This window comes from Metschnikowia bicuspidata, assembly GCF_001664035.1.
Source record: "Metschnikowia bicuspidata var. bicuspidata NRRL YB-4993 chromosome Unknown METBIscaffold_3, whole genome shotgun sequence".
Classification (NCBI taxonomy): Eukaryota; Fungi; Ascomycota; class Pichiomycetes; order Serinales; family Metschnikowiaceae; genus Metschnikowia; species Metschnikowia bicuspidata.
This window is the reverse complement of record NW_017387733.1, coordinates 2119441-2144602: the sequence shown is the minus strand read 5'-3', so window position 1 is coordinate 2144602 and position 25162 is coordinate 2119441. Positions and strand designations below refer to the sequence as shown.

Sequence of the window (25162 nt, the reverse complement as noted above, 5' to 3'; positions counted from 1 at the left end):
AAATAAGGTACTATGCCCCAGAAGGTGCTCTACCTTGATTATGATTTAAACAGGTTTTGTGAAGACCATGATCAAAACTGGCACCAATACACCAACATTTAGAGATATAGAACCATGCAAATTATCATGCTGCAGTCGCTTATGCATGAGACGTCTCCGCTTATACTCAGCATATCGGATACATCTCAGCAACAAAAGAACTTCGCTTTCAAATTCAAAATGTATACTAGACCTCAGAAGCTCATGAAGTAACAAGTTGCAATCATTTGAAGGTTCAACGGGATGATGCATGTGGGTTTACAGAGAATAGGGCGTCTTCAAGATGTTTTATTGTTTTTTTTTTCAGGTTTTAAGAACAAGGAAGACGCATGTGAACAACATTATGCCTTTTGGAAATGTTTTTGACAGAATTCGTAGTTCTATCAACCCAAGAGGCTGAAGAGACATAAGTCATCTTCTTTGGAAACAAGCCAAGTATTGCACAGCTCCCCCAGGAAATCTTTCTAGATTTCCCTTATTCCATATTGCTAAGGACAAGCTACGTACTTTCTGCACTTCAGAAGAGTGCACGCATCCCCTAAAAAACTCTAGAATAATACTACGTTTTTACCTCGAATTCACACGCCAAACTCAGTGAGCAACTTCCACTTTCCACCTGCACCAGCCTGCGGAGAAATTCCAGTAGTCTATTATCGGGAATATGCATATCTAGCAAAATAGTCCCAATTAGGTACCGTACATTGAATTTGTTTTTTGTCAAAACTGGCAAGCAATTATTCGTTTGGGGCGTTTTTGGACCTCACCCACTTTTTTGACATGATGTCTGTTTCCAGACTGACTGGATGTAGAAATCCAGTTTCTTTCTGACCACAGGGATTTCGGGTTTCCTCCGATATTGTCCGAAGCAATACAAAGCGGTATATGCGCAGTGACTTGATTGCGACAAATGCGAAGTACTACCACAATGCAACATCCCATTTGTTTTCCCACAACAGCTCAAATACCCATAACTGGACTATTGATGACTCTGAATCGCAAGGATGATCAACTCGATCTTCTCCAGCGCTATTTCGAGACCAGGGCCTAAAACCCATCCTGCACAATAACATGTCGCTGTGCGTTATTCCCTCTTTAACGAGCCTCCTGAGAGCATTTTCGCCAGATCCCAGTGAGAATGCGCTAACATGGTCCGTTTGACCATCGGTGCATCATACACACCATTGGTCGTGATTCACCCGGCGAAAAAAAATTCATGGTAGTTTGTAGCAACTGTAGTTCGAAGCCGCAAAGGTTATGTCGTTTTTGAAAGAGCCTCTTAGCCGCCTCAAATGGGGATTTATCCCCGTAAGACGAATCGTCGACGAAGATATCGAACCCCAGGACCTGATGTCGGATTCCAAAGAGTCTCTTCAAGAGAGCAACTATGAAAACCTGGAGACTTCTTTGGACACTGAATTGATCGAATATCGCGACGAGGCCAATCGGCCATGGTGGAAGTTCTTTGACGAGTATGAATACAGGTTGAACAAGCATGTTCGGACCGGCCGCAAATGGTACAAGTGGTTTGACGACAAGGACACACCAGAAGAGCGGAAGTTGCACATAAAGATCGATATTTTGTTAACATTTTATGCGCTCATTGCGTATTGGGCCAAGTACTTGGACCAGACCAATTTGAACAACGCCTATGTGGCGGGCTTAAAAGAGTCTCTTGACATGTCTGGCAACGACTTGGTTAACACACAGGTGCTTTTTTCTGTGGGGAACATTATTTTCCAGCTTCCTTTTATTTATGTGTTGAATGGTCTTCCTCTCAACTATGTGTTGCCCTGCTTGGACATCTGCTGGTCGCTTTTCACTATTGGTGCATCAAAGGTGACTTCGCTCACCCAGCTCAAAGTCATTCGATTTTTCGTGGGTGTGTTCGAAGCGCCGTTGTACTTATCATTCATGTATTTGATTGGGACGTTCACCTTCGACCCAGCAATGCTTGCCAGAAGAACCATGATTTTTTACTTTGGCCAGTACTTGGGTATCCTAACATCGGGTCTAATTTCTGGCGCCATTGTGCGGAATTTCGATGGAGTGGGTGGGCTCGATGCCTGGCGGTGGATCTTTATAATTGACGGAATTCTTTCAGTGGGCGTGGGAATCCTTGGATTTTACATGTTACCTGGTACTCCCACCGATTGCTACTCGATTTGGTTGACAGATGATGAGATCCGGCTATTGAGAAGAAAGCTCAAGGAAAACCACACTGCAGGCAGACCTCACGACAATTTGTTCAAGGCGCTATTCTCCTGGAATATCTGGAAGCTGATTCTCACATCTTGGGAAATCTACGTGATCACAGTCTGGATTTTTCTTGTGTGCAATAACAGCAGTGGCATATCAGGCGCATATATCTTATGGCTCGATTCGTTGGACCGGTATAGCGCCGGAAAACTCCAGGACCTTTCCGCATTAACACCGGGACTTGGTATTGTTTGGCTCTTCCTCACGTGTATGTGGGCAGACATGTTCCAGCTGAGATGGTCGGCCATCTTGATCTCCCAGGCTTTTAATATCCTAGGAAATGTCATTTTGGCAGTTTGGAACGTGCCAGAGAGCCTCAAATGGTTTGCTTGGTGTCTCCAGTATTTTGGTTGGGCCATGGCCCCGGTGCTGTATTCATGGCAGAATGAAATCTGCCGTCGAGACGCCCAGAAACGTGCTGTGGTTTTGGTCACAATGAATCGGATGGGCTCTGCTTCTTTTGCGTACATGTCTGTACTTGTTTGGAAGACTGTGGAAGCACCTCGATTCTTGAAAGGTTACTCGTTCACCGCGGCATGTGCGTTTGGTTTGTGTATCTGGACTTTTGTTGTCTTGTACTTCTACAAAAGGCAAGAGCGGATGTATGCAAGGCAAAACGGCATTGTATTGTTTAACTCTGCTACAGATCCCGAGCCAATAGAGACTCGCATTAGTAGCTCGGAAAGCGACGACAAGAAATTGGACTAGTTCAATATCAGAGCGGCAGTATTTATTGACTTGACGCATAGAATAGTATGTAAGAAGTGTATCTTTGAAAGTTGTATGCGCGAGCAGGCTCTGAATTGAGTATATTTTCCCCGGATAAGACAAGACAAGCAGTGCTATCATGCTGGAACTATTGTCTCTGAAAAGTTATCTAAATATTGCTTTGTATATTGTTCATTTTTTGGTGTCTCTGAGGTTTTTTTAAAATGAAGCCGCGACGATCCCATAGTAAAGCGAGTTTTTAAATCCACTGGTTTATGCTATATTGCTCGAATTCTGTTTCATGATATGGTCTTCGAATGCGGAGTTCTACCGGTGGGTTCACAGATTATCAATGTGAATGTGGGTCGCGCAGGCTTGCTTCAAGGAATCTGCACTTAGTTCCCCATAAAAAACAAGTATGGTAGCTGTTTCCTCCAATGAAGCATTAAGTTTGAGACTGAGACTTGCTAGAAATTGTGTATCATTGAGTTGAGAATTATGCAAGCAGGTTTTTCTTTCATAGCCTCACCGAGATTATAATGAGAACTACTTTGAAGGCTTTGCGCAGGTTCTTGTCATTTTGCTCCCAAGTAATGTAATAAGAGAGTAAGAATACTTCTAGCTTTCAGAACAGCAAAAGCATTCTTCTTTATGCCTGTGATTACCATTGCGAAACTAGTTCCCTGTAGAGACCTCTTTCAACACCATGTAACCGAAAACACACCAGACCATCTATATAGAAATTGCATGAAGGAACGCGTAAAAAATATGGATATAAATCAAGGTAAAATGTAATATTGATGTCACTCATTGCAAAATGAGTCAACACTGATATGATCTTCGAATATCTGATTGACCCGGTGCGTGTCTATATTTCGCAACCTTTTCTTTTGGTCCCAGATCATAGTATGATACAGAACACGCAATACAACAAATCTTGTCCACTCAATAGAAAAATCCTTAGTATTTCAAGTCATCCTGAAAGAAAATGGAAGCACTGTATGTTTGGTGGTATACTCCGGTCCCACGGTCAACTCGGCCCCACGGTCAACTCGGCCCCACACCCGTGCACCAGGTAGATTGCCTAGCCAGCATATCCAGAAGCACCTTCATTGTGTGGATTTCAGCACGTTCTCACAGCTGCACCCGTTGTGATGGCAAAAGAGACATATCTCAAACGAGTGCTTGGCACCGAAAGATACAATGCGGTGCGGTCCGCAAAAATCTTGATGGTCGGTGCTGGAGGCATTGGCTGTGAGCTTCTCAAAGACTTGCTTTTGTCGGGGTTTGGCGAGATCCATATTGTGGACTTGGACACCATCACGTTGTCCAATTTGAATAGGCAGTTTTTATTTAGACAGAAAGACATCGGGAAGCTGAAGTCGCTCACCGTGGTAAAGGCTGTACAGAGCTTCAACTACTACAATGCCAAGCTTGTGCCGCACCATGGCAATATCATGGACCCTGCTCTTTTCCCTGTTGAGTGGTGGAAACAGTTCGACTTTATTTTCAACGCCTTGGATAATGCCGAGGCTCGGAGATACGTCAATAGAACCGCGTTGTTTTTGCACAAGCCGCTCATGGAGTCGGGCACCACGGGATTCGACGGGCAGATCCAACCCATCTTTCCCTTTGAAACCGAGTGCTACGAGTGCCAGCAGAAGGAAACGCCAAAATCGTACCCCGTGTGTACCATCCGATCCACGCCTTCGCAACCTGTGCATTGTATCGTGTGGGCCAAGGAATTTTTGTTCACGCAGCTCTTCACATCGACCTCTGAAAACGAGCTAGGAGCCGCCGACTTGCGCAAGGAGACTGACGACCCGAAGGAGATCGAGCGGATTTTGCTGGAGGCCAACGAACTCTCCAGCTTGAAAAAGCAGGTTGCCGATGCGGACTTCCCGGCCAAGCTTATCCAGCAAATCTTTCACGATGACATTCGCAAGGCATTGCAGCTCGAGAGTCTCTGGAAAACAAGACGCAAGCCGGAGCCTTTGCAGTTCCACGAGAAATATAATAGCGACTTGCAGAACTTGGCCCGGAATCCCGAGAGTGCCAATTTGCTTGTCAACGACACCGAGGTGTGGTCCGTGTTGGAGACCTTGTATGTGCTTGTGGAGTCGACGGGCAGAATCCAGAAACGCTTGCAGCTGGGCGAGCAGGAGGTCTTTTTCGACAAGGACGACGAGGACACGTTGAACTTCGTGGCTGCGGCCGCCAACCTTCGCTGCTGTGTTTTCAACATCGAGCGCAAGTCCAAGTTTGACATCAAGCAGATAGCCGGCAACATCATTCCTGCCATTGCCACCACCAACGCCATCATCAGTGGGCTCTCGAACTTGTCGTCTTTGATCTACTGGAAAAAGAACTTTTCTGCTGCCGCCGCCAAGGTCACATACATCAGCATCAAGGAAAACAAGCGGGCCACGTCGGCACTGGTCGAGGCGCCCAACGCCAAATGCGCCAGCTGCGGGATCGTGAGCAAGGGCCTAGTGGCGGTGCTGGAAAAAGGCTTCGACATGCCGCTCCAGGGCTTTCTCGACTTGGTCAAAGAACAGTACGGCTACTCAGACGACGTGTCTGTCATTGTCGGCAAGAACAAGTTGGTCTACGACATTGATTTTGACGACAATCTTGCACGCAGTCTCCGGGACCTTGGCGTGCGTACAAGCGAGACGCTCCTCATCCAAGACGACGCCGACGAGTATGAGAACTTGGAGCTTTTGGTCTGCACCGGTGAGAATCAGCAGGTGGAGCTTCCCAAAATCCTGCTCCGTGCCAAGAGCAACAGCACCGAAAACACCGCGGGACATGGGGCTCTTTCGGAGGGTGAGCTTGAGGAAATTGCCGATGAGGTCATATTAATAAATGACGACGAGCAGCCGCCCTCCAAGAAGAGAAAAGTCGACAGCGATATTGTGGAGATATTATGAGCATCGTGGAGGTATTATGAGCATCGTAAGCGCACTGCGATAGTCGCTTATTGCACGGAAAAAGAAGGTCCACGAAAATCCAAAAGTGCGCCTTGAATTAGGGCTTGAGACTGGCGCCCTAGTGACCAGGCTTGCTAATTTGGGGCGTTGGGGGAAAACCGCCGGATTGCCTGTTTTTTGCACCCGGGCATGTATGCCTCCCCAGCACACACCCGTGCACCAGCAAGGGCGACAAGCAAGCGTTTGGCCAGCTGTGAGTGCCCTGCCTCTCATTCCTGATCACTTACAAACGCACTATTTAACATGTCTTGGAACGCATACACCGACAGCCTTCTCTCCACCGGCAAAATCGACAAGGCCGCCATCTACTCCGTGGCGGGCGACTCGCTCTGGGCGCAGTCGGGGGGATTCCAGATCGCCCCCCAGGAAATCACCAACATTGCCGGTGGGTACGCGGATGCTTCTCAATTGCAGGCCCACGGCTTGCGTGTGGAAGGAGAAAAGTACTTCTTGTTGAAGTCCGATGAGCGCTCCATCTACGGCAAGCAGGAAGACCGGGGGATCATTGCTGTGAAGACCAAGCAGGCAATTCTCCTTGCCCACTACCCTTCTGGGGTGCAGGCCCAAGAGGCCACAGCCGTGGTGGAGAAGTTGGCCGACTACTTGATCTCACTGGGCTACTAGATGTGTGTACGAGACCTATAGGAACAGAATTGACGGAATGTCACTGATGCGGGCCGGCCAGTCTCTGGTCCGGAGTACTCTTTGTAGGGTAGTTCGCCAGCCTCTCCACCTGCAGCGTTTCCATCCGCTCCAAGGGGAATGCTACTTCAGAAATAGAGAATCATACATAGGAAATAGAAGATGATACAGAGATGGCCACACGGAGGAAACTGGGGCCATTTGGAGCCGCTTTTCACAGATCTTAGACCCTGGCTTGCTAGCTCGATTGCCGGCTGGCGGCACATAACCCGACGCACCCGCACACCTCGAGCCAGAGTGAAACACCAGGAATGCGGGTCCGCATGAAACATAGGAATTAGGGGACGGGGCGGATTTCGGTGTTTGCTCATGACGCCAAATCAGACACGTCCATAGAAGGAAACGCTTGGGCTGAGGCATGCGGGAAACGGCCTGAATTGTTCTGTTGTATCAGGTATATGTAGTGAGGTTTCATTGGCCAGATGGCGCACTAGTATTCGCCGGCTGAAATCTTTTTTTTTTTCATCTCTTTCTTTAGCGTGGCCAGTCTTTTAGAATGATAGTTCGAATTGATTGCGACACGAAGGCTAGGAGACTGGTGGCCGATCTACTTATTCATCTGCTTGGCCTTGTGAGGCTCCGGTTCGCACGGCCTCATTGGCAAATGACAAGCTAGGTGAGGACAGGGGTCCGTGCACCAAGGGCTGAATCTATGCTTTGTTTGTTTCATAGACCCGCTCACAAGATTTTGTCGAAATTTTCAAATGCAAGAAGTTTGGACTTATAAGCATGACTGTTGAACATAGACAAACCAGGCCCTGGAAGCCTGTGCCCAACGGCTGCGGGAATGTCGGTGCTTTCTTTTGTCCCGGCTGCCGCTCTAATTTGTATTTTCCTTCAATTAAACTCGATTGTCCCCAAATCTGCAATGAATATGATGACTTAGGACCATTAGTATACACGAGGGTCTTTATTATACATCCCCGTTTCTTTGAAGGGCCACAGGAGACCAGGAACCAAACCCGGGCCAAAAAGGTCACACTCAAAAGAAAACCGAACCGAAGAAAAGGGCAACCAAAATATTCCGACGCCAAAAATAGTAAGCTGAAACCCCCTAATCTGGCGCCGGGTGCAAGTTTTAAATTGGCCACGGTCTGATTTTCGCACCCATGCCATATCATGTCTCACCTGTGGCTTTTGGGCCGCGTAATTTAACAGGCGGAAGGAAACGAGAACAAGAACGAACGGAGAGGCTGGATACTAAGAGGGAAACAAGATACAAAAACATGACAAAAAATTGCAAGAACAGAAACTTAAAGAGGAAGAAAACAAATAAGGTAGATGACAAGAAAAAAAGGAAGTAAACCTTGAAGGAGAAGAAAAAGAAAACGAAGGAAGAAAAACACGACACGAGACCAAAACATCAGGCAATTGATTAGACAACAGACAATGCCAACAAGCCAAAACCCAGCAAGCAACAGAACGAGAAAGAACAGAAGCAATCAGAGCCGGAAAAAAACAAAAACAAAAAAAACAAGTGAAAACAAAAGGAACAAAACAACAGGCACAGAACGAGAAACATATATCACAGCAGGAAGCAGGAAGTTAACCAGAAAACCACACTTCCCCACCTTCGGCACACCCAGACTAGGGCCCTCCAGATGCGCAGCTTGCCAATTGAAACGGCTCGCGCGCGGCACGTGACCTCCCGTGAAACCTGCGCGCCGCCATTGGCCAGTTTTTTTCGTGCCTTCGCACAAGTCCATTCTCACGATTTCAGTCCTCTCCTCCACGCCTATCTTGTTTCTAGACTATACCCCGTAGAAACACACACAAACACCATGTTCCGCGCCACGTCCCGCACCTGCAGAGCCAGCTTCAAGCGGTTCTTTGCCGCCGGCGCCCAGCACGACGCGCCCGCCGCCACACAGACCGAGATCGACGTGACCAAGGTCTTCAGCATGGCCGTTTTGGCCGGCGTGTCGCTCTATTTCTACCGGTCCTCGGACTCCCCCGTTGTCGAGACCGCATACTACAAGCAGATGGAAAACCGTGACCAGATGAGAAGCGACGCGTACTTGAAGCGGTACAAAACCTCGTTCATCAAGACGTTCATCCGCGACAAGGGCGGGCTTGGCCAGAACCACTTGAGGGCCGCCGCCCACACGCCCATTCCGCAAACGTTCATCCACCTGCACTCGCCTTACGGCCAGCAGTTTGGCGCGGGCATCAAGACCGACAAGTTGGGCCCCAGAAGAGAGAGAATAAAGTACTTTGCTCCGTTGCAGAACTAGATTCGCTGCGCCTGCTACCCCGGCAGCGGGGCCGAGACGTCCTTGCTGTCGCAGGAGCAACAACACACGAGGCGAGCCTCGAAGACCCGAAAGACCGGTGCTCGGGCCGTGGGATGGGGCTTTTCTTCCACAGCACTTCGGTGCGTCCATTTGCATTCATCATCGAGGGGCCGCGGCCCTTCCCTTGCTTCACCATTATATTCATAATATACGAGACTTTTAGACTGTTTTGGGCACCCGTGCCGGACAGATATCTCCGATACGCTGCGTGTGGCTGGCCCTGGCTAAGGACTGTGGTTGCCTGTGTCTCCCTTGACATTGGGGTGTTTCCGCTCTTCCAATTCTCATGGGCTCAAAGTCGCTGCAACTTGTCTGACAGGCTTAGCATGGATATTTACTGGGTTAGGCTGTATTAGGCTTCGCTGTATTTGACCTGTATTCAACCTGTATTCAACCTGTATTTGACCTGTATTTGACCTGTATTCGACCTGTATTCGACCTGTATTCGACCCGTCTCACATATAACTGGTACCAAAGAATCAGCTCTTCACTATGCTGCCCCTTACACAAGACCCGAATTCCCTTTCTTTGATCATATCAACGCACTAAACAATATTGCATTTTTTATTTTTTTTTGATCAGAATCGTCTCAAAGTAGAATTCCACGTTCCATCTCTAACGCGCGTCGCTGATGTCGGACACGTTCTTGTAGTATACCGCACTTCATATCTCTCTTCTGATCCCATCCAAAATGTCCAAAATTGAGTGGAACGTGATTGTTTTTGATAAGCCAGGCACAGACAGAACCGCCGTGCGTCCGCAGCACGTGGCGGCGATTCCAGAAAGTGTGAACAACGGCACCGTGACCTCTGTAGGTGCCATTTATAAGGACGCCTCCAAAACCCAGTTTGCCGGCTCGACGTTCCACATGATGGCCGAGTCCAGGGAGGAGATTCTTGACTTTTTGAAGAAGGACATCTACTACGAGTCCGGAATCTGGGACTTGGACTCTGTCATTGCTCACCCCGTGGGGATTGCTGCCAGATTAGGCAAGGCCATGCCTGGCGTCACCAAGATCTGATCTGCTGAGTGTCGCTGTGTACTTTAAAAGTGATATGTAGCTTTGAATTGATGTTTGGGTGCAATTGATGCGTAACTACAAATGATGTGTAGCTACAAATGATGTACAGATGAAGCATAGCCCTGAATGGATATGTGAATCCATATATCGATATCATTTACCAGGTGTATGTGATACTGAAAGATACATCGACATGAACTGATGTGAAATATGTTATTAAGAACTCTCATGAGGATTTGAGTTACAACCTTGGGTGGAGCGTTTACTGTTTTCAGTCCGCCGAGAACATGAAGATGCATCATTCTTTAACAGACGCTAACACAAGTGTTTTTCATGTACAGCTATATCTTGATATGTATTATGATAGAACATTTAAAATACGCCGGTGAATTAATGGATTCATGAAGCAACTCTTACATGGTGTGCTTCCAGGAAAAGTTTCTGTAAGGCATTTGCTGGCATTTTCTATCAGCCTGATGGAGGATGTTGATTATGTTAGATTTTCAAGGTGGATAGCGCTAGAATATACTGCAATATTCGCTCAACAGAAGCAGTAGACTGATACATCTTCCAGTATATACTGTTCAAGCATGCTGAGATACAATTAGTTAATTGGTAATGTAGCTAGAACCACTGAAACACACTCGATGCAAATAAAGTGTAATTCATTTAGGAACATACAGAACAACGTTAGTTGAGATAACGCAGAAAACACTACAGTTCATGGTATATGAGTTGCTTCACCATGTCGTGTTTACAAGAAGAGTATTTTGAAAAGCAAGACAGACAACATCAAGTGGGTCTACTGGCGAAAGACTCAATTTATCAGAAATAGTCAAAAAACAATGGAGACCTTGTCGACCTCTGATGTCCATAAACAGTTCTCAATCCAGTCTTCGAGAACTGGTTGGAGCTATTAAAGCAATGACTCTCGGGTTGTGTCTCGCTTGTTTGATGCTCTACTTCAAAATCAATACTGTTGGTTTAATTGTAATTTTCGAACAATACCAATATTACACCGCTTTCTTGGTGCCAAATACCCGGCACGTCACTATTCACAGGAAGGCTATATATCACTATAATCACGAAGCTAGAGTTGAGAATGCACCGCATATTTGAGCCGAAGCACCTGGGATACAGTGTAATAGAGTTCTAGAGTACTTGCCTAAGGTCTTGCCATCGCCCTGTAGCTCATAAGTTACGCATCATAATTAGCTAGTGAGCTCATTGTTAAAGCATGTCAGAAACAACAGTCTCTTATCGATTATAAAAGCGTAAAAGGCTGTATAGAATGAATTATACATAGGTTTTTGATATAGAAACGGGAACTTTAACACTCTGAATCTCATATACTGAATTGGTATACATCCCAATTTTTGGGCGTCAAGGTTTGAAGACCCTTGGCTGAAAAAACTTCGTTTTATGTTTTGCATTCACAATTTCTTTTGCAGGAGTACCAGAAATTTACTTATAAACGTACAAGGAGCAGTATTAAAATTGCAATCCATGCGAGCTACATATATTAAATTGAGCAGCGGAACGTACCGAACCCCCTCTCATCGAACTTTTACAAGTTTCGAGTAGTCAGTAAGGCTTTGTTTAATTACATTGTCCAGTGAATCCTCACTAGAGGTTGGCCGAGTAAGCAGTGTTGCTACACCAAACAGTTTCTTTCAAATACCTCTGCTTGAGACATTATTTATTCATTTCAACTATACGTGAGAACTCTCGTGCGATTCCGTCGCAACCTAACTGTACAAGTCATCATCTTCCGCTTCGTTTGCAAAAGCTGCGCCGTTAGTACTACTCTCAGCCTCGCCGCCTTCAGAGAATCTGAAATTCGTGAATTGGCCTCTGGAAGATTGCAATTGTTGGGCGTAGGACTCGTAACGACGCAAGTCAGCGTCAGAGACCGAGCGCTTAGCGGTCTTCATAGCCTCCTCGAAGTGCGATCTGGAAATGAAAGGCACTGGGTCCTCCTCTTCCTGCTCCTCCTCTGTCTTGGGCTTGTCGGTCATCTCAACGTCCTCACTCTGTTCTTGCTTGACAGCTTCGGCGGCCTCAGCAGCAGCCTTGGAGATCTTGATCTGTGCCTCAATAGAGTCCTTGATGGCAAACTTGGCGGCTCTTTGGACAATGTACAACAAGTCCGCACCAGAGAAGCCGTGAGTAATCTTGGCAATTTCCTGCAAATCCATGCCTGGCTCCAATGGAGTATTTCTCAATTGAGCCTCCAAGATCGACAATCTTGCGACCTCGTCTGGCAATGGGACGTAGATCAATTGGTCCAATCTTCCTGGTCTCAACAAAGCTGGATCGATTTGATCAGGTCTGTTGGTAGCACCAATGACAAAGACATTCTTCTTGGCATTCATGCCGTCCATCTCAGTCAACAACTGGTTGACGACCCTGTCAGAGGCACCACCGGCATCTCCATTGGACCCGCCTCTGGCCTTGGCGATGGAGTCCAATTCATCCAAGAACACGACGGTTGGAGCGGCGGCTCTAGCCTTGTCAAAGATATCACGGATGTTGGACTCAGATTCACCGTACCACATACTCAACAACTCTGGGCCTTTAACAGAGATGAAGTTAGCAGAGACTTCGGTGGCAACAGCCTTGGCCAACAAAGTTTTACCAGTACCAGGAGGGCCATAGAACAAGACACCCTTGGAAGCAGCCAAACCAAACTTTTGGTATTGGTCTGGGTGCAAGACAGGGTACTCAACGGTCTCCTTCAACTCGTTCTTGATTCCGTCCAAGCCACCAATGTCATCCCAGGTGACGTTGACGTTTTCGACAACCGTCTCACGCAAGGCCGATGGGTTGGAGTTGCCCAAGGCGAATCTGAAGTTCTCCATGGTGACACCCAAGGAGTCCAAGATCTCAGCGTCAATGGTCTCCTCCTCCAAGTCGATGAGGTCCATCTTCTCACGGATTTGCTGCATGGCAGCCTCGGAGCATAAGGAGGCGATATCAGCGCCAACAAAACCATGGGTCTCGGAGGCAATGGCCTCCAAGTCGACGTCTTCGACCAACTTCATGTTCTTGGTGTGAATCTTCAAGATTTCCAACCGACCTGCAGCATCCGGAACACCAATGTCGACCTCTCTGTCGAATCTGCCGAATCTTCTCAACGCAGGGTCGATAGAGTTTGGTCTGTTTGTGGCGGCAATGACCACGACGTTGGAGCGGGCCTTCATGCCGTCCATCAAGGTCAACAATTGCGAGACGACTCTTCTCTCGACCTCACCGTTGGTCTTGTCTCTCTTTGGTGCAATGGAGTCGATCTCGTCAATAAAAATAATGGCGGGGGAGTTCTTCTCCGCCTCCTCAAAGGCCTTTCTCAAGTTCAGCTCGGACTCACCGGCCATCTTGGACATGATCTCCGGCCCGTTGATCAAGAAGAAGAAGGCGCCGGTCTCGTTGGCCACGGCCCGGGCCATGACGGTCTTACCCGTGCCCGGGGGGCCGTACATCAAGATACCCTTTGGCGGCTTGATACCGATGGACTTGAACAACTGCGGGTGTCTCAAGGGCAACTCGACCAACTCTCTGATCTGGGCCATCTGCTTTTTGCAGCCGCCAATGTCGTCGTAGCCGACCTCGTTTAAGTTGTTCTCCTCGTCCTCGCGGTTGATGGGCTCGCCCTCGCAGTGGATGATCGTGTCCTGGGCCACAATGGCAAACTCCTCCGGGTCGACGTCCACGACCTTGAACTCGACCTGGCGCATGCCACCGCGCACGGTGAACAAGTCGCCCTTGCGCACGGGACGGTAGGTCTCGACGAAGTACGGCTTCAAGTACACGTCGAACAAGGAGCCGGTGATGCCCTCCACGGTGTCCTGGATGGGCAACACGGAGATGCGCGACGCGTACTTGATGTCCGGGCACGGGTGGATCAGCACAATGTCGCTCAAGCGCACACGCAAATTGTTCCGCACGCACCGGTTGATACGCGCCACGCCGTCCTCCATGTCGTCGTCAGCCAACACAATCAACACCGTGTCGCGGCGCTTCTTGCCCTTCACGAGCACCGTGTCGCCGCGGAACAACTCAAGGAGTTCCATTGTGGCCAGCGACATTGTGATCACGGAGTTGTCGTCGTTTGTGGCATCGTCTACAATCAACGCGTTGTCCTTCTTCTTCCGCCTCAAAATGGCGGTGGCGGTTTTGTCCTCCTTGGACTCGGCGCCGGAGGCGTCTAGCATGGACTTTTTGTCTTCGGTCATCTGCGAAATTCTGGGGCTGTGAGGGGGAAAAAGTCGGGTGATTGGTGGAAAACAAGCGCCCTATGGAAGAAGAAAACGGGGTACTCTTGCCGCCCGGTCCGCCTGTTCGCGCCACATGGCCACCGAGCCCTGGCGTGGTGCACGGGTGTGTGGGCTCAGTGGCGGAAGTTGGTGGAAGCGTTGCGAAGAACGGCCGCTGGGCCCAACCCCGTGCTTTGTGCAGGACACGAGCGAGCCATCTGGGGCAATTTCGGCGGGGGTGGGCACTCGGTGTTGCTGGAGTGGCTTGTTTGCAGCCGACTTTCGTGATATGTTCGCTTGTGAATTTTGGACCTCCTTTTTGTGTTTTGAGTCTGTGGTTTTTTTTTTCTTGCCTTTTTTTCGGATTGTCTTGTATTTTCTGGACACATGTGACGTAAAGTGATGGGGCCTGCTCATGACCACTGGGCCTCATAGCAATCGACGGCCCACCGCGGCCCTGGGCTCGGGCCCGATGGTAATTAACTGTCGCCCTATTATTGAGCAAGTCATTCCCGACTTTGTGCCAAAGAGGAAAAGAAGGAAAAATTCGAAAGAAAGAAAAAAGACGAGTGGCAAACCTAAGAGAGGAAATGGATGCTTTTGAACGTGGGACGTCTTTTTCTGGCAAGATCTATGTTGAGTAATGACTGATCCAAAAAGGAGGGGTGAGCCTACGCCAGGCCATCCGCAACCAGTTTACCTGATGTACATGGTTGCAAGCAACAAAAGGTTAAATTCTGGTCAGCAGAAAGACACAATTCTAGTTATTGGAAAGACCCAAAATCTTCATTTTCTTTTGAGCGCTTCCTTGTTAGAATTGGTCGCCGTGGGCATTTTCTGTATTAGCACCTTGCGAGGGCGCAATATAGTCAAGCCGCGAGCGAGAGACTGATCGAATGCACTCTTTTGAGAGGCCAAGAAACACTCAATTTTCTGATTGTTGATATCATGGAGCCCCGCAACTATGTCTCCATTTCGTTTTATTGAGCGATCCCGATTTGTCTGAAAAATGGAGAGACTTTGGGGTCATTAGAACCAATAGCAAAATCAACCTAATTGGATGAAGCATTGGTGGTTTATTGTTTGGGTTGAACTTCTGATTTCATGTCAAGCTCAATATTCTGCAATATGGCTGAACTATTAACAAATCAATCTAATGGGTAAGTGACGAACTGTAACTGTTCCGTCTCTATGAAACATTATCTATTGAAAGTTTAACCGGTATTAACCGATCGTCTTGTAACTGTTACCTTTTTTTTTATGATTATGACCACAGTATTTTTTTGGCTCCTTTACTTTCAGACGCATGCTAACTCATCTGATTTTCCTGGAAGGGCCTTGAGCTCACTCAGGCAGCAAGAGAATATGATATTCTCCGGGCTTTAACTGTCGCCCATTTGCAGCTGCACCACTTTCTCAACCACTGGTCCACCACAAATTTTCTGTCAGAGCTTCTATTAGTACCCGAGGAAACTATATACTTGAGCAGATGCTACATGAAAACGTAGTCTCCGACAAAGTGATGTGTGAATCGTCAAAAATAATAATCGTCACCACGGTCCAAAAGCACTTCCACATCCAAGCCACCTTCGTCCTCTCCACTACTTGCGTATCTTTTAGTATTTACATCAGCGTTAAAAACCTGAGGAAGATAGTACCACCAAAATACGTGGTTGACTTTTTAACAAAATATTCAGGCACATATCTGCCACATGTTACAGTGTCAAGATTATCTCAATAGAACTAAGTGATTCGTCTGTGGTATATACTCTTCATACAATACTAAACACACAACGCAATCCTGACATTAAACAGGACGTTGCCTAAAGGAACAGACTTGCGCTTCTCAGTACTTATATCCACAAAACACAAGAGCCACCTGCTTTGCCTTTCCAAAAGCCCTACTTTAATACCACAGTTCCTGTGTTATGAACTCTCAACATATTCTATTTCTGTGGCATATTCTTTTCTGGAGTCTCCAGGTCCGCCCGACTGATATCTGCAGATTTACTGGAATTATTGGAAGAAAATGCCGCTTCTAAGTACGCAATCTGTTCCGTCTTGAAGTTCCGTCTTGGTCCATTCCGTCAATTTAAGATGAAGCCGCAGCTGGGCTTCTAACCCCGAGTTCCCCCTATCAGTGCCACTAGACAAAATCCTGTAATCGGCACCATGGCGGTCTCTCCTAGAATCTCTCATCTGAGACAAGAAGAATTGGCAGCCTAGCACGAACATTTCTCCGAATGCTGGCAGGAGTAATAAATCTCCACCATGAGTCACGTGCACTGCCGTCAGGCGCATGCCATATAAAGGGCCGATCACGCGTGTTCCCCAGCTCCGATACCGATACCAATTTCTAAAACCCTACAGTAGCCATCTCCTTTTACAGCGACCCTGAACTTCCGAAAAACTTTACACGGAGCCTTTCCCATGGCTTACCCCACAGACATGTCTGGGCTCCTGCACACAGACGGCCCGTGCGGACCCAATAGGCATTATACATCTCGCCCACTCATTCAAGGTCGACAGTTCCCCACATAAGTTCCACCACCAGATTCGTCGACACATCACACAATGACTAGCACCGCCGCCTGTGTTTTCTGTGACATCATCAAGGGCAAAATCCCGCTGTTCAAATTGCTTGAGACCAAGTACACGTATTCGTTTTTGGACATCCAGCCCACGGCCGAGGCACACTGTCTCATCATCCCCAAATTCCACGGGGCGAAATTGCACAATATTCCCGACGAGTACTTGGCAGACTTGCTCCCCATCGTGAAGAAATTGACGGCCGTTTTGGAGCTTGATGGAAACAACACTCCTGATGGCGAGGGCTACAACGTTTTGCAGAACAACGGCAGAATCGCCCACCAGGAGGTGGACCATGTGCACTTCCACTTGATTCCTAAAAAAGACGCCGAAACCGGCTTGGGCGTCGGCTGGCCTGCACAGGCGACCGACTTCGAGAAGTTGGGCAAGTTGCACGAGTCCTTGAAAGCCAAGTTAGAGAAGTTGTAGAGCTGGATGATTAGGAAGGCGATTGTAGAAGCGGTGAGTTTTGGCAGGTTTTGGGGAAGACAGCTTCGGATGGACGAAGCTATGTAGAGGAGAACCAGGAAAAGGAGGGCGCAAGGATGAGTAGTTTACGAATAAAGATTTCTGATTTTAAAGGGAGACTCATGTAGAGATGACAGAGTTGGGGGGCACGGAGGGAGAGCCAGGATTACAGCAGAACAATATGGGTTCAATGGGGTGATGTTGAAGGGGCAGCTGACTGCAATGGAAGAGCAATTGGAATGGAAGTGAAGAAGAAATTGACGCGAGATAGTCAATTGAAAATTAGAGAAGAAAAGGAATCTGGCTGAGTCTTCAGGAGCAAGAAAACTACAGCAGGTGCATGGCCTCAGGAGCCTCATAGAGGTGCAGTGTCCCAGAAGAATGCTGAATGACTGGTGAAAAACAGGCCTGAAGCTACAGTTTGTATAAATAAAGTTTTGAACGCCAGAGTGAGTGGGAAGTGCAAAGTTTCAGACTGACGCAACTTCAATTGAGAAACCGGCGGGGAACCCTCGAATGCAAGAATGGAACTCATGGGAAGGCTTATAAAGTACCGATCGGAAGCAGGATTGAGGCACATTTAGACATTGAAAAGTCCCTTTCTGAAGCATTTTTGATAAACAAGACAGACGGGCACATGTAAACAATGGCTTCAGCAGGGTAGAAAATTACCAAAGCCACAAGCCCCAAAAAACAGCCTTTAGCTGGCGTTTTCGAACCTACTGGTTCTCATTCTGGTGCCTCAAACCTGCCCTACAGGCCCATTGCCTAGGCACATAATAAGCATGCGCACCAGGGCCCGAAACAGCCCCCACCAAACCAAGAGGAAAGACACTATTCCGGCAAGTCCTCCCACAGTCGCCACAGCCCAGGCACCCCGTGCAACTAGAGTACGCAACTGTTCACATAGGGCGAACAAAGAAAGACAGGCAAAAGAAGACAAGCACCTTGCTGGGATGCAATCTCTAGCCTTGCCCGTCCCAGGCCAGAAAAACCCACACACCATGCACCCAGCCTGGCGCCACAGCTACAAGCTCACCGATCACCACGGCTAACCACAAGCTCGCCACTATACAACCTGGCGCATCAACCAAAAAAAAAAAATCCGCACACAAGAGATGTCCCAGCCAGAGTCAGACTTCAAAGCTCAATTCGGCAGCTGGGCGTCCCGGACGGCCTCGCAGTCCGGCGCCTCATCGGCACCAGCCTTCTCGGACTGGTCTGATTACGTGCGGTCCGGGGCCAACAATCTATACGACTCGTTGCCGTCGTATAACACCAGCGGCGCAGCTGCACAGGAGCCCTCGTGGTTCCAGCTCAGCCGGTTCGAGCGAGTGGTCGCCTTCGGCTGTTGTCTTGGCGCATCGCTCCTTTGCTTCACGCTAGGCTTCTTCGTGTTCCCGGTGCTTGCGTTGCGGCCCACCAAATTCGCGGTGCTTTGGCTGATGGGGCTGCTTCTCTTCGTGGTGTCGTTCGGCGTGTTGCAGGGCCCCAACGCGTACATCCGGCACATCACCAGCTCCGGGCGGATATTGTTTTCCGCTGTGTTCTTCGGCCTGATTCTCACCACAATGTACTGTGCGGTGGTGCTCAAGTCCACGGTATTGACCATCGTAGCTAGCGTGGTGGAGGTGTTTGCCATCTTGTACTACGCATTCAGCTACTTCCCCTTTGGCACGGCCACCATCACGTGGTTCTCCAGCTATGTGGTGGGGTACGTCGGCGGGCTCTTTGCCGGCCTTCTTTAGCGCTGGAGCTGTCCTCAGTCCACGCCGTTAGTTCACTTTTGAGCCGCCATCCACGTTTTCGAGCGTGGATGGTTGCGTATGCACTTTGCATCGCCGCATGTACATCTTCTCGAACAGATAGGCTTGTCCTCCGGATCATCAGAGATGCTTGGTATCAAACCATTGTGTCCTCCGGCATGTTTTTCATTAGGTCTTCCATCAGGTCCTCCATCATTTTCCTTCGTCAAATAGGGCTCAATCATCGGATATGTACCTCAATCTTAATTGTGATAAACGCACCTGATTGCCGAATGGCCATAAACATCGCCCCACAAACCTGATGCTCAGATGAGCCTTGTTTTTCATATCTTGGTGAGTCCTGGGAGCGTTGAATATTCGAATCTGCCTTTGGTTGTGAGTCAGATGCACATCCCCAAAATGTTCACGCATATGTTCACGCGCTGGACTTGGAACCTTCTTTTTTTGAGCACGGTCCTATCCATAGTCACAAATGGTCTGCATCTGCAGCGGAGCCGCCATACACGTACCTCCCCGATCCATCAAATGTGCACCTGCACCTCAAAGTCCTCCTCGAGCTCCGTATCGCCCACCACCGCGTCGAGATCAAGCTGCTCGTCCTCAAACAATATGCGGCCCGGCCGCCCGGGTGTCTCCTTGATTCCTTTCACTTGCATGTAGTACTTGAGGAGGTTGCGGATCTTGGTGGCCGGCCCGACCTCGGCCTCGATGCGCTTGTTGTCCTTGCCCTTGAGCCCAATGACAAAGTATTGGCTTTTCTCGACAGGCTGTGCGGAGGCAGTTTCCGCGTCGTTTTCGTCGTCCGACGCGTCCAGAAGCACCACCACTTCGGGGCCAGATGGCACCTCTGTTGCTGCCTCCTTTGCGTGCGTGGCCTCGTTTGGTTGAGCCTGCTCGTTTATGCTTCCTGCCTCGTCAAATTCCGCATAGAGGCTCTCGAAGTTGTGCACGTGTTCGGGCGGGATGTACAAGCAGCTGATCTGCGTGGGCAAGTGCCCCGGCGCCTGCGGAAGCCGTAGCGTGCTGGGCCTGAAAAACGGCTTGAGCTCCAGCCGGCCCTCGATCCACACCAACACACCACGGGTCCAGTAGTCGGGCTGGTTGTGCTCGCGGAGCGTGTCTTGCAGCAAGATCTCGAGGAGCTGTGCAAACGTGGTTTCGCCGGAGATCTCCTTCTCGTACTCGAGAGGAAGCCCGAGCCGAGATGTGACCTTCAAGCGGTAGATGCGGTCATGCTGGTGTGCCAGCGCCAGCGCAGTGTTCTTTTTGGCGAGCCCGCTGACGAACTCTTGCAAATCTGGATCGAGAAAGCCCGAGTCGTCTGCATTGTCTGATTCCACGACGACCGGGCTGGTGGCGTTGGTCTGGCCGGACTCCGGGTTTTGCTCCGAAAAAAGAGGAGATTCGGGGAGAAGCAGCCTGGGATCCCCGGAATTGTGGCCGAGGCCGCCGCCCGCGTGCCCGGGTGAAACTAGTGTAGTGTCATTTGCTTCACGCTGTGCATTGGAGGCGTGTTTTTCTGTGGAAAACGGCTCTTTGGCCCGAAGCACGCCGGTGTTTGGTGGCAGGACGGACAAGTCTGCCGCGTCCAGCTCGTGGAATGACTCGTTTGCCGAGTGGTATGTGAGAGAGGCGTTCTCCGAGACATCGCCGTCCACGGAAAGCGGTGGATTCGAGTGCATTTCTGGCGGCGGTGGGTGAGGCTGTTGGACCGGAGCCACGGTTTGGGTGGAGGGTGGCTGGGCTGTGTGGCTGGCCTGGGAACTTGTTGGCGTTTTTGCCCGGGGCTTTTTCTTGACGAAAAAATCGTCGTCATCGAGGAACGAGCGTTTTTTCTTCTTGCCTTTGACGGGCGAAACGGGCAGCTGGTTCATGTTGGGACGCTTGACATAACGGTCTGTGTGCGCATGTTTGGGGCCATCTCGGTTCTTAGGCCCTGGGGCCCGGGGCCACGAAGCGCAGTGCGCGGCGAGGCAGGAACCGGGGCCGCGAGGCCGCGGCACGTGACCAGGGCTAATTTCGGGCCTACGGTGCAAATGCTCGGGACGCCCCTTAAGAATTTGAGGCATGTTGGCGACTTTGAGGAAAATTAGGGATTTTGAGGTGTGCTGCGCATTTTGTGGAACTTTGGGGATCTTTTGTGGGCTTAAGGAATCTGGGATCTGTGGGCTTTGTGGGTGTTGGTCACAATGCGTGGATTTCCCGGCCACTGTGGATTCTTTGTTCTGTTTCGCGAAGGCCGTACTGGAGGTGGATTGTTTACGCCGGGCCGCACGGCAGATCTACTGGCGAACACGAAGGCCCTGTGGAATTTGATGGCAGTGCGAGATCTTCACAAGAGACACGTTCCCAAATCGCCGGTTTCTGATTCTTCGAGCTTGCGGAAAGCGATTTGTTTTGGCACCAATAATTCTTGGACGTCTGCGGCCCTGCACCGCTCTGCGGTGAGCGCTGAGGCTTGATATCCGAACTATGCTTAAGCACCATGATTTCATGTGAATTAAGCGCTTTTTCTCAACGGGAACCGGATCAGAAATGCCCTTAGTCCTTTCTGTTAACATGACGCCATCCTATTTCAAAGCTGTTCGTCTGGAATGTTGAAAACCTTTTCGACGAAGGATGCAAAATGCGCCAGGGCAGGGCCTGGGGTCCAGCAAGATTTGCTCGTCTTATCGCGCAAGCCTTGTGCGGCATTTGGGCCACGGCAGCGCATGGGTTTTTCAGCATTCGTCAAAATGCTAAAGCCAGTGCGCCTGTCGCCAGTTTGATATTGCCAGTAAACACGAGCCAGTGAAGGTTTCACGATGAAATCCAAGGAATATAACCAGGTTCGGCTTGAGCCTGGCAGCTCGAGATCAAGAATACATTCGCGAAGGATAAGCACTACGATTCGCTCTTGGCCCACCCAATAGGAATCTGGCAAATGAAAAAGCCTTGTGCTCGACTCCTCTTTAGGCTTTCTTCCTCTTTGGCTCATTCACGAGCGTGTCCGAGAATCCCCGGCGTTGCCAAATGAACCTTTGAAAGCCGGTGCTAGATCAGCAGAAGTGAGCAATTACATTGAAAACAAGTGTCGATTTCGGTATTGGTATAAAGGTGTCCCTACTATAATTTATTTAACAGATTCAAAGAATAATAGAAGAACAAATTTGTTCGTTACCCTAGGTCTGTCTATTTTTATCTTGGAGAGCTTTGTTGGAGCTACACCGAATTTACAATTCATAATAGAGATTCACTGTCGTTAAACTTAACATAATTACAAGAAGCCTAGACTACTCAATGAAGATCCAAATAGAAGAAACTAACTCTACAGTTTTATTCCTTCAAGTTCTAATGACCGATGTCTGTGTATATCTAAAACTAATAAAGCCACAGCTCTCTATAATTGGGAAGTTAAGCGCAGGGTCTAAATCTCTTCAAAAATCTCACGTTGTGGACTTGACCTATGACCATTGACAAAGGACATGGTGGTGTCAACTTTCATTGCTTTGATGGAAGGAGATAGGCTCTCTGAGAACTTCGAACCGTGATTGTTCTGAAAATTTAAGAGAAGAGGAGATGATGGCATATTGATCGCGGAGGCGATATTTTTTTCTTTGGCGGGTGAAATTGCCGTCCTCTGGAAGTCAGACGCTTCATCTTTGGAAATATATTTCAAGAATTGCCTCATTGGAAAGGCCTTTGTTTAAATCCTAATGAATGTTAATAGCATTGTTGAACCACACAATGAGGATGATTAATTCTGATGAAAGTATGATGAATCTATTGAAACAAATTAAATTAGATCAGATAATCTAAGATAGTACCATACCAATATAATTCAAAGCTGATGTTCATATAGAAGAATATAATATTTTCTGTCTATTATTTGATTCCATGACAAGTGAAGAGCCCAGCTCTGTGCATTAGAAAAAAATATCGAAAGAGTCCTATTTAACTATGTATATTAACATTGATTCATAGGTAAATATCACTTATATTGTAAACTTGCATTTATTCAATGCATCTAGGTAAATTTTTTTTTCGTATTTGAGTATTAATTCTATGAGTTATGTATTAAATCTGGTAATATGACTAGTATGTTATATACAATGGTGGTCATGTTATATATTATGTTATTGTAGTTTTTTTAAAATACACCGGGAGAGCACCTCTCTCACTTTCTGTACTTGAGGGATATGATAAATAATTTGGGATGGATGGGCATTTATATAATATATATACTAGCCAGAAGAATCCAGCTGCGGGGTACTAAAGAAACTAATTTATCAGATCCCGGCAAAGGGTAAGTCTCTCTACCTCATTCCGGGCCCGGGGTACCTCTCCCATCAGTACAAAGACTAAAAAACAAGGTTGTATTATTAACAAAAGACTTGGTATAGCTAAAAATAAGCAACCCTTGATACATAGAATTATGATAGCACTAAAGTGGTTTAGCGTGATTTTCAATCTGTTTGAATAAATCTCGACACGGTTATCACATAATTCATAGAGTCAGATTCGTATTTCCAGAGGTATTCGCACCCAAAACACCCTTCTATGAAGGAGGAAATGGTGAATATATCACGAAGACTTGGACGGGCAAATAGTACTATGGCCCACACAAAAGGCTTGGCTGGGCCATTCCGCTATGTAATTCCCAAGAAAACTCCTCTGCTATGCCTGACGCTGCCAGCTGCCGGTCCCTGTTTCAGTGGTTGAAATACAAAATCAAGAGAAGCATATATGTTATGATATGTTGGATAACAACTATAATGAAACATAATTATTATATGAATTTTTAAGTTTGGATAAGAGCTCTCTTATATATAGGAAGGTATAAGGAGTCACCAGATGAATAACTCTTCCGCTTAAATTTAAAATAACATAACATTTACCATGGAGGTATAAAGCTCGAGACGAAATAGTAGTGTGTCATTTATAATTGTTGTGATGTTAGGATGACACGCTTCGTCTTCGCTTCTAGATCTACGATTATCTATAGATATGGTTTGAACCCGTGGTTCATTGTGCCATCTAGTGTTGTAATGCAAAAACCATTTGGCAATGGGAAACCATGAAATTAAGTTGTCCGCAATTTTTTAGGGAGGATCAACAAAAAATTCTTTTCCGTTATCCACCACGTTAGGCTCTTTTTCAAAACTTTCAGGCACGAGCCTGTTTCTATCGTCGTTGGTTATTGGAGGCTGGTGTTCTCTCTGATATTCGAGGCTCTGAACCCTTGAGCCACAATAATTCTCTTCTAGTCTCCAATATTAATATCATGACTTGTTGAGCTAGTTATTTGTTGGGTTCCAAGATCTTATAGATCAGGCCACACATACTTTTATACCACATCAACCAGAAGCACATGGAGATGGATAGAATTAGGACCCAAAATTTTGCGGCAGCAAACGATCGATGTACGGCTTCAAACTGTCGAACGAGATGTAAGATTTGGAGTTCATAACGCAAGTGCCTTCTTTCTTTAGATCCCCTATTTCTCAGCTTCTATTATTTCAATACCACGTGGGCCTGTCTGTAGCCACATTCAGAGTACTTCAGAAGGAGGCACTACCATGATCCAAAATAGTCTCAGAAATACCTCAGATAACTTTTTAAGGTTTCTCAAAGAACCAAATGGGTTTGAGGAAACTCATGCGGAGGCTGCTAGATTGTGTTAACAGAGTACCCAATTCCAAAACTAGGCCCAATTCTAAAAATCTGAAATAGATTCCCTTTACATTGAGTGCCATATAGAAATATTTTCTACAGCTGAAACGGCACCATAGGCTCGGGCCTCTAACCTAAAGTCAGATCTAAATGCAAAGCTTCTCAGTACCGAACTATGATTGGACTGGCAATTTGAAAATAAAGTACTTTTTGTGTTCAATTCTACGATCAGCCAATACGGTGCGTGTGAGACCAGCTCTTTGTCATACTGGTTCGGAATGAGCTACACCTTTAGTATACGCATACAGGCAAAAACAGCCGTCCGCCTTTCATTGGCTGTCTTCGATTATGACGATGATTCGATGATGAATGAATGATCTGAGATGAAGTCCGCGACATAAAAACTCACGGAAGTCGAGGT

The 25162-nt window shown here is 47.7% G+C and overlaps 11 protein-coding genes across 11 annotated transcripts; 7 read left to right on the top strand and 4 right to left on the bottom strand.

Annotated features, from left to right (window-relative positions):
- Positions 1 to 803: 803 nt before the first annotated feature.
- Positions 804 to 3273, top strand: METBIDRAFT_32084 (MFS general substrate transporter). The gene has a single exon (XM_018855982.1). It carries the CDS (start codon positions 1294 to 1296, stop codon positions 3001 to 3003), a length of 1710 nt encoding a protein of 569 aa, XP_018712101.1. The 5' UTR covers positions 804 to 1293; the 3' UTR covers positions 3004 to 3273.
- Positions 3274 to 4232: 959 nt separating this feature from the next.
- On the top strand, positions 4233 to 5936 carry UBA2 (E1 ubiquitin-activating protein; the record flags this gene model as incomplete). Its single annotated transcript, XM_018857483.1, has 1 exon — positions 4233 to 5936. The coding sequence occupies one exon, from the start codon at positions 4233 to 4235 to the stop codon at positions 5934 to 5936; it is 1704 nt and encodes a 567-aa protein (XP_018712100.1).
- A 303-nt stretch (positions 5937 to 6239) lies between these two features.
- PFY1 (profilin) lies at positions 6240 to 6620 on the top strand (the record flags this gene model as incomplete). Its single annotated transcript, XM_018857351.1, has 1 exon — positions 6240 to 6620. The coding sequence occupies one exon, from the start codon at positions 6240 to 6242 to the stop codon at positions 6618 to 6620; it is 381 nt and encodes a 126-aa protein (XP_018712099.1).
- A 62-nt stretch (positions 6621 to 6682) lies between these two features.
- Positions 6683 to 7203, bottom strand: METBIDRAFT_188432 (uncharacterized protein). The gene has a single exon (XM_018854816.1). It carries the CDS (start codon positions 7056 to 7058, stop codon positions 6762 to 6764), a length of 297 nt encoding a protein of 98 aa, XP_018712098.1. The 5' UTR covers positions 7059 to 7203; the 3' UTR covers positions 6683 to 6761.
- METBIDRAFT_188413 (uncharacterized protein) lies at positions 7204 to 8059 on the bottom strand. The gene has a single exon (XM_018854815.1). The coding sequence runs from the start codon at positions 7817 to 7819 to the stop codon at positions 7349 to 7351; it is 471 nt and encodes a 156-aa protein (XP_018712097.1). The 5' UTR covers positions 7820 to 8059; the 3' UTR covers positions 7204 to 7348.
- A 420-nt stretch (positions 8060 to 8479) lies between these two features.
- Positions 8480 to 8932, top strand: METBIDRAFT_41078 (uncharacterized protein; the record flags this gene model as incomplete). The annotated part of the gene is made up of 1 exon (XM_018857350.1): positions 8480 to 8932. One exon carries the CDS (start codon positions 8480 to 8482, stop codon positions 8930 to 8932), a length of 453 nt encoding a protein of 150 aa, XP_018712096.1.
- Positions 8933 to 9683: 751 nt separating this feature from the next.
- OFR1 (Ofr1p) lies at positions 9684 to 10013 on the top strand (the record flags this gene model as incomplete). The annotated part of the gene is made up of 1 exon (XM_018854160.1): positions 9684 to 10013. The coding sequence occupies one exon, from the start codon at positions 9684 to 9686 to the stop codon at positions 10011 to 10013; it is 330 nt and encodes a 109-aa protein (XP_018712095.1).
- Positions 10014 to 11692: 1679 nt separating this feature from the next.
- Positions 11693 to 14522, bottom strand: CDC48 (AAA family ATPase). Its single transcript, XM_018855981.1, has one exon. It carries the CDS (start codon positions 14243 to 14245, stop codon positions 11762 to 11764), a length of 2484 nt encoding a protein of 827 aa, XP_018712094.1. The 5' UTR covers positions 14246 to 14522; the 3' UTR covers positions 11693 to 11761.
- Positions 14523 to 16840: 2318 nt separating this feature from the next.
- Positions 16841 to 17284, top strand: HNT1 (adenosine 5'-monophosphoramidase; the record flags this gene model as incomplete). Its single annotated transcript, XM_018854159.1, has 1 exon — positions 16841 to 17284. One exon carries the CDS (start codon positions 16841 to 16843, stop codon positions 17282 to 17284), a length of 444 nt encoding a protein of 147 aa, XP_018712093.1.
- Positions 17285 to 18441: 1157 nt separating this feature from the next.
- On the top strand, positions 18442 to 19287 carry SFT2 (Sft2p; the record flags this gene model as incomplete). Its single annotated transcript, XM_018855234.1, has 1 exon — positions 18442 to 19287. One exon carries the CDS (start codon positions 18442 to 18444, stop codon positions 19069 to 19071), a length of 630 nt encoding a protein of 209 aa, XP_018712092.1. The 3' UTR covers positions 19072 to 19287.
- A 323-nt stretch (positions 19288 to 19610) lies between these two features.
- Positions 19611 to 20963, bottom strand: METBIDRAFT_41830 (uncharacterized protein; the record flags this gene model as incomplete). The annotated part of the gene is made up of 2 exons (XM_018857455.1): positions 19611 to 20439; positions 20620 to 20963. The coding sequence occupies 2 exons, from the start codon at positions 20961 to 20963 to the stop codon at positions 19611 to 19613; spliced, it is 1173 nt and encodes a 390-aa protein (XP_018712091.1).
- Between the last annotated feature and the right edge of the window lie 4199 nt (positions 20964 to 25162).

What these genes read in the sequence shown, in the direction of transcription:
- METBIDRAFT_32084 (XM_018855982.1), top strand. Translation starts at nt 1,294, where the DNA reads ATGTCGTTTTTGAAAGAGCCTCTTAGCCGCCTCAAATGGGGATTTATC.
- METBIDRAFT_188432 (XM_018854816.1), bottom strand. Translation starts at nt 7,058, where the DNA reads ATGCCTCAGCCCAAGCGTTTCCTTCTATGGACGTGTCTGATTTGGCGT.
- METBIDRAFT_188413 (XM_018854815.1), bottom strand. Translation starts at nt 7,819, where the DNA reads ATGATATGGCATGGGTGCGAAAATCAGACCGTGGCCAATTTAAAACTT.
- CDC48 (XM_018855981.1), bottom strand. Translation starts at nt 14,245, where the DNA reads ATGACCGAAGACAAAAAGTCCATGCTAGACGCCTCCGGCGCCGAGTCC.